Source organism: Megalops cyprinoides, chromosome 7 (genome assembly GCF_013368585.1).
Source record: "Megalops cyprinoides isolate fMegCyp1 chromosome 7, fMegCyp1.pri, whole genome shotgun sequence".
In the NCBI taxonomy this organism is placed as follows: Eukaryota; Metazoa; Chordata; class Actinopteri; order Elopiformes; family Megalopidae; genus Megalops; species Megalops cyprinoides.
In genome coordinates, this window is record NC_050589.1 from 8,000,887 (window position 1) to 8,015,117 (window position 14,231).

Genomic DNA, 14,231 nt, shown 5'->3' on the forward strand with positions numbered 1-14,231 from the left:
CACTGTGTGGCCAAGTGGGTCCAATTAATGTGCGTGAGATAAGTTCCAGCAGCTCGAGACCAGGTTTAGGGTTTCTGCCGCTTTGTTCTTGACACAGTCGCCAGCTATTGATTGAGGTGCAGCCCGGTTTAGCCCACAGGTCGCTCCTTTCAGGGCTTCCCCGTTCCTGCGAGGAGGGCAGGGTCACTCGATAGCGCCATGCTCACAGTTCAGGGAAGAGCAGGGGGGGAAAAAAAAACCACCGCCACACAAGGAGTCCAGCTCCACTTAGGAGGAGAATTAGCAAGCAAAACACCACCCAGACACTCAGGTGAAAGAGGAGAGTGAGTATGAGAAACACCATTGGAGAGAGCACCAAGTTCAGGTAATACCTCAGCCAGAGTGCTCTCGACAAAGGGAGGCGCCATGGGTTAGTTCCTCTTTTTTCTCTCTCTGTCACTCTGTCTCCTTTTATATTCATTCTTATTTTTCCTCTCTCTCTTTCTCTCTCTCTCTCTCTCTCGCTCTCCCTCTCTCTCTCTCAGTCACTGAGTAGGCCTGCAGCACTGGTTTATAATGCTGATGATTAACTAAAAGGAGGCAGCAGTCTGGGAGAGCTGGTCTGCTTGGGTTTTGCGTTTCACAGGTCCTGACTGACTGAGAGGAAGCAGGAGCGTTCTCAGGCACTTGCTGGAAATTTGAGATTTTTTTTTTCTTTTTTTTTTTTCCCCCTGCACTCACTTTTTTTTGTTACATTCTTTACTTGAGTCCTTTTCACAACGGTAAGGTTACAGGTGCTCTGTCAGCTCTCATTCTCAGCCTCTCCCTTTTGCTCTCTCTCCTTTTCTCTCTCTCTCCCTCTCGCGCTCTCGCTCTCTCTCTCTCTCTCTCTCTCTCACTCTTTCAGCCTCTCCCTGAGTTTGATTTCTTGCATGACTCTTGAAACCCACTACCTCCCCCACCCTATACACTCACTTTGAGGTTTGCTTTTCTGTCCTGACTTATGTGCTGTTAGTAGTCCATTTTAAAGTTGATTCAAAAGAAACAGAAACGTTGGTTGCACTGCATTGCATGCTGGTTAGACATAATTTTGATCTTCTGGACATAATTCAGCAAGCGACTTCCTGTTTTTCAGAATCAATTTAGACATAATTTGTGTGTTAACAATCAATTACTTAACATGTTTGAGGTTTCTGAAATATGTACAGTATGGCCCAAATGTTATTTATGGAATGGGTAAGTTATAGCACTTAAGTGCTGGCACACAGTGTGATCTGTAAAGCTGAACACCTGTGAACAGCAAAGGTTATTCAGTAAACTCTGGGTGTTGAAGTGACCCTCAGTTCACTGGGCTCACTCACTGGATAGTTTAGGCCAGCATTCCTGGTAGCCTTCATCACACCACAAACCTACAGCAGTGAGTTGCAAAGTTATGAAAAGACGTTTTGTATATTTTAAGGGGAGATCATTTGATAATTCGATATATATGCTGCTCTTTATTTAGTCTTTGTAACTGCACAGCATGCTAGCCTTAGCTTTAGGAAATGATTTTGATTCTTGTCATGAGTTTGTTGATCATGGGAGTAAGTAGAAAATACATAACACTCAAAAAACACTTCTTAAATCAAAAATTAAATGTACTGTGTTTGGATCGAAAGAGGGTCTGAATGTTTTCTTTGTTGAACAACTCTTATCCGAATAGCATTTATATGCTACTGTAAAATGAATCGCTGTTGTCAATGAAACAATTTTGATTTTTTGAAATATTATTTTCATTTATTTTTAATGAGGCCATGTTAGTTCTATATAACATGGAGTGTCAGGACTCCACTTTGTGTCATGAGGCCTGTGACGCTAGAAATGGTGGAGGATCGAGCTGAAAAGTGCAGTGTCTAAAATTTATAACCACCGCCTTTTGTAGTAATGGCTGCCACCCCAGCCTAGCCTCCCATGTCATAAAAAGAGACCAGTCAGAACAGGTTTGGGCAATAATTAACAGACCGAGTCTGTAGCCCACTATGCTGTGACTGTACAGCCCACATCACAACCAGAACAAAGAGAGAGTCACGCATATGCTGTGTGTCCCCGCTGTGCAGGAGCTATTTTAATCATCATGCCCGTAGCGTAGCCTGCTGTATTTGTATACAGTATTTTTTTTTTTCCTCACCCGTAGGCCAGGTGACTTATTGAGACAGGTGTTGCAGGCCGCTATTTTATAACAAGGTTTTTCCCCTCTCATCCTCCCTTTTGAAAACAGGAGGTTATTCCGGAAATAGTTGGTGCAGTAAGGGTGGCGGGAGGGAAGGGAGTGCTTTAATGGCTACAGATGAGTAAAGAAATGGATTCATTATGAGTTTAAGGGGATGAAAGATATCCCTGATATTGCGTCAGGTCTAATGTGTAGTGCTTCTTTCTTTGTTGTGCCTCTGTATCACTTTATCACTTTATCACAGTGTGAATGAGGAAGGCATGCGTTGCTTTTGTTTTAGTGTTTTTGGTTAAATAATTTTATTTAGTAGTTATGTTAGATATCAGAAAATTAGATATATTAGAAATTAGGAATGTTGTTTGGAAACAAGGCTATAAACACACGGATGAAATTCAGATTCTGTTTCTGATGTGTTTACTTCTCCAGACATGACCGTGGGTTTGTGCTGTTTGTGCTTTGCAGATGGATCACATGCTTGTTTGTTTTTACTGTTATCAGAATGCTTCACCCTAACTGCATCTTTTCTGGCACCACAGACATAGTGTACAGGGAGGGACATTCATTTGAAGACTGTAGGATTAGGTCTTGAAAATTATACATTCACTGTACCTCATCTTCAGTGCAAACATTTTGACTTTTATTATTGTGTTTGTAGTTTATTGCCATGCATATTCATACAAAATGTTAACATATTTTTTATATATAAAATAACCATTTTAGTCACTAAAGCATTTCAAACAAGGTGTATTCATGATTTGTTTAAGTGGATGAAAATTCTCTCTATTTTGCGCAACCAATTGGTTTTCCTCTCACTTTTATTCTTTGGGATGATTGGTCGGTTGTCTCCATCTTACGAGGCAGCATTGGATGGCATTGTTCTCTCTAATACTGCCTGGTAATGATGATGATGGCCCTCCACAGGCTTCAGGGGACAGCCTGGCACAAGGCCGCTCAGCCCAACACAATGCATGCACAGCTTAATGCAGCTCGATGCAAAACGGCAGAATAAACCATTTCTGCGTGTGCTTTAGCGGCCCTGAAGCAAAGACGGCAGGGTAATTAGGGAGTCTCCTTCGTTTTTGTCAGCGTTTACTCATGTATATGTGAGCTATGCAGGGGTGTGTCACAGAGGCTGCAGTTGCTTCGGCTCGGTCTACACTGGTCTCCATTGAACTGGCTCCCTGTGTACATCTTACCTGACAGTGCTGGACTGTACATCCGTGATCTAACACTGTCTGGTAACGATGTTCGCCGGGCGGCCTACGGGCAGCGAGAGACTCCGCATCTGACCTGTGTTTACCTGGAGCACCTGTCACGGGTCAGGTGTGACCCTGTCACCGACACAGTGACGTCAGCTGCTTGCTGCACACAGCTCCTCCTCTTCATTTTCAAAGGGCTCGGACAGGTTAACGTTTAATTTGCTGCTTCAGTCAGGCGAGAGCAGGACTTTGCATGTCATTCATAAACTAATGTAGTTAGCACTGGAGTGAACTCACTATGGGCTCCTCTGGCCAGTCTTGCATATTCTGCATTAAACCTAAGTGTGAAATCTGTATTTTTGGCATTTCATAACCACGGCCTCAATTATTATTGCCTGTGCAATATTTATCAGTAGTCCTGCTGTTATTGTAGGTGTTTGATTGTAAATTGCAAAGTAGTCAGGGCATCTGCCGTTCTGTCTGCTTAATAAAACACAGCCAATAGGATGCCTCCCCAAGGACTTGTCTCCTTGGAAACAGGCGTAGTGTGGCACAACACTCTGGACTGTGTTCTTCTATTGTTTCCCAGTGCTGTACTGTACAGTCCAGGAGCTCCAGTGGTAGTGGGGGTTCTTCTTTCATGTTGTTCTTTAAACTACAACTGGTGCATTTCTGTTGGTAAGAAAGTGGATCTGGGCCCTAGTGAACTGAGAATTCTGTTCATTCTGGGTTTTTGTTCTTGCTGAGTGCTAAATTAGATCCCTTAACTCAATTCTTAATTATCAATTCTTTCAGCGTATTTGCCCATATATGCCCACATGTAACTCTTAAAGGAACTAAAGCCCAAAAGGACATAAAAAAGAGTGATTGTTAAAAACTGAGGAGCAAGTTGTTTGACGGATATCTTAACAAGACCATTCTAACCTAAAACCACATAGAACTGAAACTCATATTTAATATATCAGATAGGATATCAGAGATACTGCCATTTGTCTTGTCCTCGTGCTAGTTTGAATGATGTGATCAAAAAGAGAGAGTGCGCGGTCAGGCATTCCTCCATGGACTTGCGTGTAATTTGTTTACCTGTCCCTTTCATTGGCATACTGTGTCTCATCCTGCTTGTTGCCTGCTGCCTGTCACTGCAAGTTGTTATTGGGGAAGCTGAGTACGGTAGTGACAACTTCCTGTTTCCCTCTCCCATCACAGAGTGTGTGGTTGTTCAATTTACCTCACCTGTGTGGTGCATCCTGCAACTGACACCTGAGCACACATTAGCTCTGCTCAAAGTTCTAAAAATAGACACGGCGTCATGCTTGACTCCTCCCCAACCCCCCCTCTCTCTTTTTCACAGTTCCTGATGGACAGTTGTCCGGTCTTACACAATTGAAGGAAGGCAACAGGAGGTTGTTTTTTTTAACCGGCACTGAACATTGATTGACGTGTAGTTTTTTAAACCCTGGATTACAATAATTTCACACAGAGAGTTTTGTACATGTAACGTTGTTTTAAATAGGAAAGATGTTAAATTCTGTACAGCATGTCGCATTTGTGTATGCTTGGATGGAACATTGAGGGATATTGGTCTAAATCATTCACTGTAATCTTAAGGCAGAGACACTTGCAAACTAGTGGTATGTCTGTTGCAATGTTTGCCCAAGGAGTTCCTCGCAGCCCTCTATTGAATATTTAACTGTCACACCTTTATGTACTTAGGCAGTGTTTCATTAAGTGCGTCTTACGTAAATGGAAGAGCACCGTGCCAGTTAGCTAATAAAGTGACATCATAGAACTTTATGAGACAGAAGTCCACGCCCTGTGTCCCGGCAAGGGAAGGGCTGGGACACTCTGGCGCAACCTAACCTGCTTGCTTTTACGTTGTGCATGTCACTCTGTACTGTACTTATAATGTTGTAAATGCTGTTTTTTTTGTTCTTGGTTTTGTTGTTGTTGCTTTTTTAAGTTTTTTTACTGATTTCACTGCCAGACATAGACAACCAGCACTGTTTTGGAAATAATTATTTAATTTATCATTGATAACAGAGTGTCATGCTTATCCTTGCTAATGTATCATACAGATTAAAATAGCTCTATTTTTAGATAGAAAAATGGTTATCTGTTAAATGAATCAACTGCCGATACTCTAAATTTTAATGTAATACGTAACTATGAAGAAAGTAAACTTATTAAGCAATATTCATCTAAATAGACATTGTAAATATACTATCTATTGTAACTTAAACAAGCTTTAAAAAAAACCTCTTGCTCTTCTTTCTCTTTCTCTCCCCTCCTGTCTTACCTCTAGGTGTAGGTCAAAGGTCACAGAACATCCCCCACCCAACTCCTTTGAATGTGACCAAGCCTGCTGATTGGCGTCTTACCAGACATGGTTAGATCTAGCTATTTGTGTCTAATACTGCCTGGTAATGCCGTCCATCGCAAGGCGTGCCCTCCTCAGTTTCTCTCTCTTTCTCTGCACTGCATATTCCGTAATTGGCCTATACGGCTGGCAGGCAAGAGGTATCAGCGACAGTGTGCGTACCTTTATAGCTATGCAATGCAGGTGCATGCAGTTTGAGTTGTTCTGGTCATCCACATGACGGTTATGCTAAAGATATGACTAAATGAACTATGGACCATGTGCTGGAAGATTGGGATATTTACAGTGCTCTCCCATGTGCCTGCTGTCAGAGTTTACCCCTGAAAAGAAAAGTATTTACAACCAGTCCGTACAAACCTACCATGGAAAGCATTAAAGGGAGGTACACATGGGAAAACAGCCTTTTCCTTAAATTGTTTTTTTTTTCCCTGTAGTTACAGTTTATCACTTTACTGTGCACTGGTGAAAACGGATGTATATTTGGAAAAAATGGTTGTCATGATGTGTGCTGTGGTTTAAGTGTTTGTTTTGGTCATGTTTTACCTTTATGTGCTTCCTTGCTTTATTTATAAACATATAAAACATATAGTTAGCACTGTATGTGTGTAGACAATGCATGCAACTAAAAAACACATTCTTCACATTCTTGTTGTGTTATCATTGAGAGGAAACAAAGGTTGGACTTCTCATTCGTGAACATTGTGCCACATCCTTCAAAAATGTTCTTCTGCAGCGATAAACTTGGGCCAATTTTTAACACAAGCTATTTTTATTGAACTGCAGCTGCTCAAAAGTTTTTTGACATTAACTTTTATTCATAATCTGTTACAAGATTACAAGGTGCAGTTAATTTTAAACCAACTTAGAATGACTCAGAATACAAGAATAAAGGCCAAAAGAATACATTAATAAAGTCAGATGAGTATTAATTATAGTGGTGCTTACTTTTTGAAAAAGGAAGCACTATTCTCAATAAATCATTATCTGGCTCTCTCTACAAAGAGAGGGTCTTAGAGTGAGCCCTTGGTGTTGTCATGGTTACTGAATTCCACATGGGAACAAAGCCAGTATCAGGCAATGCTCGGCAGTCCACTGAATGTTACCTAGTCAGACCTTTTCATTCAAGCAGGTATTGAAGCATAGGTGCATAAATCTGCTACTTGTCCAGACCAGCTAGGTGACTAAAGGTAAAGTGAAACTGAAAATGTGTGATATGGAGGTAATGTATTCAAAAATCTTCAAATAAAAAAATTCTGTTAAAACTCACTTGCCTGTCTTGCTATTTTAATGATGTTATTTTGATGATTAATTCTGTTTTAAATGTGTTATTTATTAAGAAACAGTAAGAAACAGTAAGAAACATATAATTATATAATTTCCCACTGATAGTTAATAAACTATATTATGTTTTTTTATTTCTGTCCATGTTTTATGAATTACCTATGAATGATTATAATTTATCAAAGGATATTGCTTACGTATGTATAACTAGATGTCAGATGCTGGCTTTATTGTAGTTGAAAGCAGTCTGAGTACAAAGTACACAATCTGCATCTCACTGGTGGCATGTCAATAGTTGTATTTGTTCCCCCATGCCAGTTATGCTACTCATCTGGTTATTATGGTCTTGTGGTCCTGCAGTGGGCCTACCAGAAAGACTGCACTCTATGAGAAGCAGATCAGGTTACCTGTGAACAGAGCACGTTTTTGAATACCTGAATTACCCCTGAGGTCCAATTCTGCAGCCAAAACCCTTCTGTGTCTCTCCAAAAATCAGTGCCAAACTGGCCTGGCTGTCGGGGTTAGAGCAAGGACTCCATTTTTTCACTTTAAATGGAGGGAGATCAGTGAAAACAGTCCTCTATCACACAGTCTCAAGTGTCTGTGCATATACAGACACACACATACACACACTCACGCTGTGAAATCATGCTGCGCTATTTACAGTATTGAACTCGATAGGAGTGAAGATTTAAGAGTTTCTGCCAAGGCCGGGGAAGGTGGTAGGGAGGAAAGGCCTCGGTGATGTCTATCTTTTCAGCGCGTGACATCAAGGAGTGATTTCACACAGCCAGAAGCCCGTGGAGGATTCCAGTGCTGGTCCATGCACGCTCAGCAGCTGTCCAACTGGATTCCTGTGGCATGTGGGTGAAGTTCAACTGGGTTAGTCATCGACGGGAAGCCAGTTGCTGAGAGCCGGGCGGTGCGCCTTAGCAGCTGTGGCATGCCAGCCGGGATCATGCAGTCCCCTCACACACTGACAGAGGGAGCCCATTCAGAGGGATCAGTGCTCAGAGTGAAACTCCAGATTGCAGACCACAGACAGTCACAATGAGTGCTAACATTAATCAGAGAGCTGCAGGGAAAATTGAGGGAAACAAAAAGTGCTGTGCAAAAAATGAATCATCTTCCTCCTACCCTGTCAGTTTAATAAATTCCTACTGTTTAATAAAACCACCTCCCACAGTTTAAGGGAAAATCATGGTGAATCAGTTAGCTAATGTTTATGGTTAGTACAGTGGAAGAATTACCATGGATTACCGCAGGATCTTTGTGTAGCTGGGCCATAAATGGCAATCAATTGCACATATCAGACATCAAAAGAGCCTTGACATTGACATTTAGTGCTGAGGGGTGTGGACTGAAAGAAACCCTATTTGCCCGTCTCTGGCAAAATGCATTGTTTGAGATGATACCATGTGCCTTTCTTATCTCAGTGGAATCACAGCAGTCTTCCTGAGTGTTTGTAAAGACATTTTCTAAATTTTGGTCCAGTGTGATTCAAATGGGCATTATTTTTCTGTGTGCACATCGTTGTACATATCCAAGAGGTGAAGGAGCAGCTCTGATCTGCTGTTTTCTGATTTCTCACCATTGGGGTCAAGAGGAGCACGTAGTGTCATGTGACCATTCCCACTGACATCTCCCCGTAAGAAAAGCGCAACATATGAGACATCATTTTTCCCATGCATGGATATCTTTTCATTCTCAGAGTTCCCTGCCCTCAGTAACTTTGTAAGATTATGACAAGACTAATGAGTGTGCTGTGACAAGACCATTGGTGAGGCTTTTCTTCCCTCAGTAACTCAACTCCCTCCTTTAGGCTAGCCCCGATATTTTGTCAAGGGGTCTCCCCATGACTGCAGTGAGCAGTGTGGGAGAGCTTGGTCATAAGACACCTCAGGACACAGTTGCTTTACTAGTGCAGAGGAAAGGTGTCAAAGAGACAATGTGAGGGGAACGATTCTCTGACGCACCCTACCCACACTGCCCGTAAGCACAAACATGTAAACACCAAGTCAGGTAACAAGATGGCTATGGAATAAGCTTGTTCCCATAGCTCCCACTCTGGGAGAAATCTGAAAGTGGTATATTATCACAAAATTGCTGGCTTAAAAGTCATTTTGCCTAGTATTAAGCACTAACATAGCTTGTTTGAATTTCCCAATCTCATACACTCATACAGGAGTTCATATGGGTGCTTCTTGGTTATCTATATTCATCTAACAAACTTCAAGCTATTAAAAGCAAACAAGCCACTTTCATTCTCCAAGGCAAATATTCTATACACACATTTAGTTTGGTGGTACCAGAACCTACAAAGCAGTTTAATCCATGAACAAAATTGCCTTGTTATCAGTTATGACATGATATATGAGCATATACACTAACTTGCTGTTTGTCTTATGCAGTCAACCTGTGTCTACTTGTTCAGAAGACTTCTGGTAATATTTGCAATATATTCCTGTAAAGCAACAATCTTCACAACAGCATACCTTTCCAAAAACTCCATAATGCAGGTGCCTTTCATCTCAGAAAGCTGAAGATGAGTTTTATTTTTCAACAAAACAACAAGAATAGCACTGTATAGTCCATCAATGTGCTGCATTTATAATTCCTGGCCTTACTGTCGGCAAAACTAATGATTGCAGGGGCTTTCTGCTGTCTGGGAGAGAGGGGTATTCAAAGAGCTTAAAGGCTCATGTCTTGACAGACAAATATATGCTAACACTTTTTTCAGCTTATTTTAAAAGAAATGAGACACCTCTCAAATTTGGTATAATCTTGCACTCACTCTCAGAGAGCCAACTGAAAATAATAGGCCTACCTATGTGAATGAGGAAAAACAACCCTCCACACTAAAAGAGATGTGCGGGCGGGGAACGTGGGGGTGAGATTAAGGGTAATCAGTGCTTTGGATCAGGGCGGGGCATCTTTGGTCAACGTGAGGGAGGAAACATTAATGGACCTCACCTGGGCCAAGAGAGGCACAGAGCCAAAAGACCAGACAATCCACATATTTTAATGGAGAGGATCAAAAAGGAAGTGTTAACATAGCAACATAATCATGCATAACAATACCTAGATCATTCCACTCCTGTGCTAGTAAGATACAGGATGTTTTTTTGATGCACAGGAAAGTTTTTATAATGTTGCCTTCTATTTGTACCCTGCCTTCAACTCGGTGTACAATATGCACAATGCCCAGAAGACTTTTGAACTAAGACACTAGATATCGTCCTTTGAATAAATAGCTTTGGGCTGTGTCCCAAGGGATTCCACATCCCCTATATTTCGTAGGGTGTTCCCACCAGAAAACAACTACATAATGTAGAATAGTTCCCCTGAATGCACTGGGGTTTGGTTTTATTGACCACATATAGTTTTGGACAAAGTGCATTGCAGGTTTTTTCTTGGCATAACACCCACTTGTCTGGAAAATAATCTTCCAACAAATATCTTGAAATAACGACTTGAAAAATATCTTCCATCATTTCTTGCATCTTGCATTTCTCTGCATGTATAATGCGAGTGTTTACTTTTCCAAGACGTACCTGACGTTGAGCATGTGTGTTGGGTTCAGGAGAAGCTCCGGGTGCTGAGGCTGATGGGAGAGGAGGCTCGGAAGAGGCTGCGTGACCCGGAGCAGAGGTGGGCCCTGCGCATGAAGTTCCTGCAGCAGGTCAAGAGCTACACGGGCATCCCCTACAGCAGGAAGTACCACCAGCCAGGAAGTAATGTCACGTGACTCGTCACGTAGTTACCCAATCAAGCACACTTGCAAAAGGAAAGGCTGTGATCTATGGTATAGTCAGACTCGGCTCCCAGAGAAAATACAGAGGGGTGCACTTGCAATCCACCAGAGGGGGCGCAAAATGTCGGATATAAGTAGACAACTGGTGGTGCACTGAGGTCTGTCTGGGGGTGCAGTGCACCCCTACGCACCCCCATAGCCCCAGCCATGTGTATAATGCACAACATTACAGCATAATATAAGTCAATGCAATACTGTGCTGACTGCAGTCTCTGAAAGGTGTAGTGCTGAGTTGTGCAAACCTCATAGGCTGACATGTACAATTCAGGTAGCCCAAAGTAGGTGCATCAAAGGTCAAACTATACAGCTAATGTGATGTTTCAGATATACTTGAACTGAATTATTAATAATTATTAGTTATTGATTAACATAACGGTACCTCCAGGGTCATGCTTACTTTTTTTTTGTTAATTTCCAGTTAGTTTGTTGAATAAATCTTTTATCCCCTACAGAGTATTTAAAACATTAGCACATTTCATGTTGTAAAACAAAAAGAAATAACAAGGGTTTCATGCAGAACAAAAAGTCACAGTAAAGTTGTAATTTTTCCTCAAGTTCTGAACTTCTAATAATTGATTCTGTCCACTGGAAGTCATTACATTTTTCGGCTGAACAAAATTGCCCAGATTAACACGGTGAGAATTACTTATTCTGGTATTGTTCATTTCTGGTATTAGAGTAGGAGCATTCAGGTGTATAATTTACTGCCTGTGAAAGGCAGGGAACGAGGGTTTTAAACATGATCATTTCATTGGGTAGGATTTCTCATCGGGTAGATTTTGTAGACTGTGTACAGCATACACCGTTTGCATGAAGCGCAGTTTAATTATTGGTTGTCTGCTGTATGACCTAAGCATGCTTGCAAATCACAGGTGTTTCTGTTGTGGCAAAATACAGCAAGAGGTTATTCTGTAAACTAGTTTCATAGTTATAAGCCCTGCCATGGTCTGAGAAGCACTGTACTTCGTTTTGTTCACCCAAGGTAAGAATTTCACTTTGAAAACTACACTGTGTTTGTTGTCAGGTTCCAATGTGAATTCTAGTGTAGAAATTCTAAAAAAGTAAAGTCTAGTGTAGTGTAGTATAGTTCTAGTAATATTCTAGTCTAAGCTGTTTTGTTTGGGTGTTTGCGCTCAGTAATTTATTTTAATTCATGAATCTTTTTCTGGTTGTTCACGGCCTGTTGATATAAGAAGGATTTTTCTCTTTTCCAACAGCTTTTAACCCCTCAGAAAATACAGTATGCACATTTCAGTCAGGAAGCTGTTGTAAATATGAAAAACCTTGCACTAGACTAGCATGAACTGGTTGTACACCACTGTGTAGAGCTGACCCCACCCTTGAAAATGGATCCAGTCCATCAGCAGCATATCTGAACAAGCATGTGTCTCACCATAGGTCAGAAAAGAGGCCAGCCAATGCCAAACCCTCTCATTAAATGCAGCCAATTAGAAAGTAGAAATGAGGGAGGGGCCAGGGAAGCCAAATTAAACAAATGCAGAGAACATTTATACTGGCATCTCGGCAGCATCAGATAATTGGCAGTAGGAGTCACAAAGCTGTGGACTGAAATGACTCAGCCAGGGGTTGCGGACATAGCTTCCACTCATTAGTTATGACTGATATATGAAACAGGTAAATACATGCTCTGCAATATTCGCACCAGTCAGACAGCCACATATCCGATATTAACACCACTGCCTACTGTATTCAGTGTAATGACATTTTATAGCATGATTCACAAAATCAGATCAGTTGTCCTCTGTATGCTTTCCTGTTCTCCATTAGCCAAATAAATGACAGCGCTCTCTCTCAGCTGCAGAGTATGAGTCTCCCCTGTTCCTGGACTGCTGCGGATTGGTGCGCAGGGCCATGAGGGACCTGAAGGAGGACTTTGGCTTCGTTCTGGGACCTGGGAACCAGGCCTACCAGTACGACACCCTGCCCATCACCCTGGACAGGGCAGACAACATGAGACCGGGAGACCTCGTCTTCGTCTCCGGGACATACTTCAACCCAAACAGTCAGTCACAATGACTCTTCTCTCTGCCATTTTTAATGTATGACAGGCTTCAATGAAAAAGTTCAGTGCCAAATTCTAGCTTATGGTCATTTTAGTTGATACAGAGAGGGTTGTAATGAAATGGAACTGTGGAAAGAAGCAAGGCTCTTGAGTCAGTCTCAGCAGCAGTGCCCCAGCAGGGAATCGAACTGGCAACCTTTCGGTTACAAGTCCTGCTCCTTAACCACTATGCTACACTGCTGCCAAGCTGACTGAAATTGGAAAAATATGACATGCAATACTATGAACAGGACATTTCTTAAACATGATGTCCTGTTTATTACATGTAGATTTGTTGTTTTACCTCAAGCAAAGACGACAGTGTGGCGTTTAACTCTGCTGTGTTGCTGTGTCAGAGAAGAGGCAGATCCATGACATAGTTCACGTGGAGGTGTGGCTGGGGGAGGGTGAGAAGACCGTGGGCGCCCGCTGGAACAGGGGGACGGTCCAGGAGTTCGAGTCCTACCAGTTTGTCTCCACTTCCTACGGAAACATGCGCTACCACTTCAAATCCATCGAGACCTGGCTGGCGGGAATCTGCGTCAGGTAAGTCCAGACCGCCTGTCCGCTTATCCGTATCGCCTGCTCATGCCATTGGTGTGGCTCTGATGACCGTTGCAGTCCTTTGTGTTGTTGCCTGTTTGTCTAACTGTTTGATGACGGAACTTAGGTTCCCTGTGCAGGATGTTAGCTTGACATTCATATGTTACGTAGGTTTCTTAATGGCGTGTGCATTGTGCAGAAACCATGAAAAGCGTCATCACCGGAGGTATGAAGTCTGATCTTTACTTCATTTGCTAGCACTGTGAGGGTAGTCAGGAACCAATCCTGACCTGAGTAGTGTGCTGGATTTGTACTGTAAGAGCATCCATACTGTCTCCCATTCACAAATACAGATGTAGAGGAGTCCTACCTGCAGCGTAGTTACAGTTCATGTGTTCAACCAGCAAGAGATAAACATAGGGTTGTTAGAATTAGAATTTTTAATTAAGGGTCCTACCTTATACACCCCTGGCAAAGCTTGGCAACGGGTTTGCACAATGATTGCATCAGGCCAAAAAAAACAAAAGCATTGAATTTGATCAATGTTTTTGTTGTTTGGAAGGGACTTAATCCCTTGGCAGTAATTACGGATGTTGCTGTCAAGTGCTGTGAGGATTGTGGTTTGTTGAACCTGATAGCACATGCTTAGCACTCTCAAACAAAAGAAACACAATCGGATACTCTGCCCAAAAAAAGGCCACGTTTCCATTTACATGACAGTAAGAATGTGGCCTCCCCTTTCCCAATATAGCTTCATAGCTTTGTTG

The 14,231-nt window shown here is 42.0% G+C and overlaps 1 protein-coding gene across 1 annotated transcript in view; it reads left to right on the forward strand.

Moving 5' to 3' along the window:
* The first annotated feature begins 329 nt into the window (after positions 1–329).
* ttll10 (tubulin tyrosine ligase-like family, member 10) overlaps positions 330–14,231 on the forward strand; it is a 32,583-nt gene continuing 18,681 nt past the window's right edge. Inside the window, exons 1-5 of the mRNA XM_036532724.1 lie at positions 330–364; positions 3,392–3,533; positions 10,629–10,779; positions 12,676–12,882; positions 13,278–13,467. Of these exons, the coding sequence (XP_036388617.1) occupies positions 330–364; positions 3,392–3,533; positions 10,629–10,779; positions 12,676–12,882; positions 13,278–13,467 (725 nt within the window). The remainder of the gene's footprint in view (positions 365–3,391; positions 3,534–10,628; positions 10,780–12,675; positions 12,883–13,277; positions 13,468–14,231) is intronic.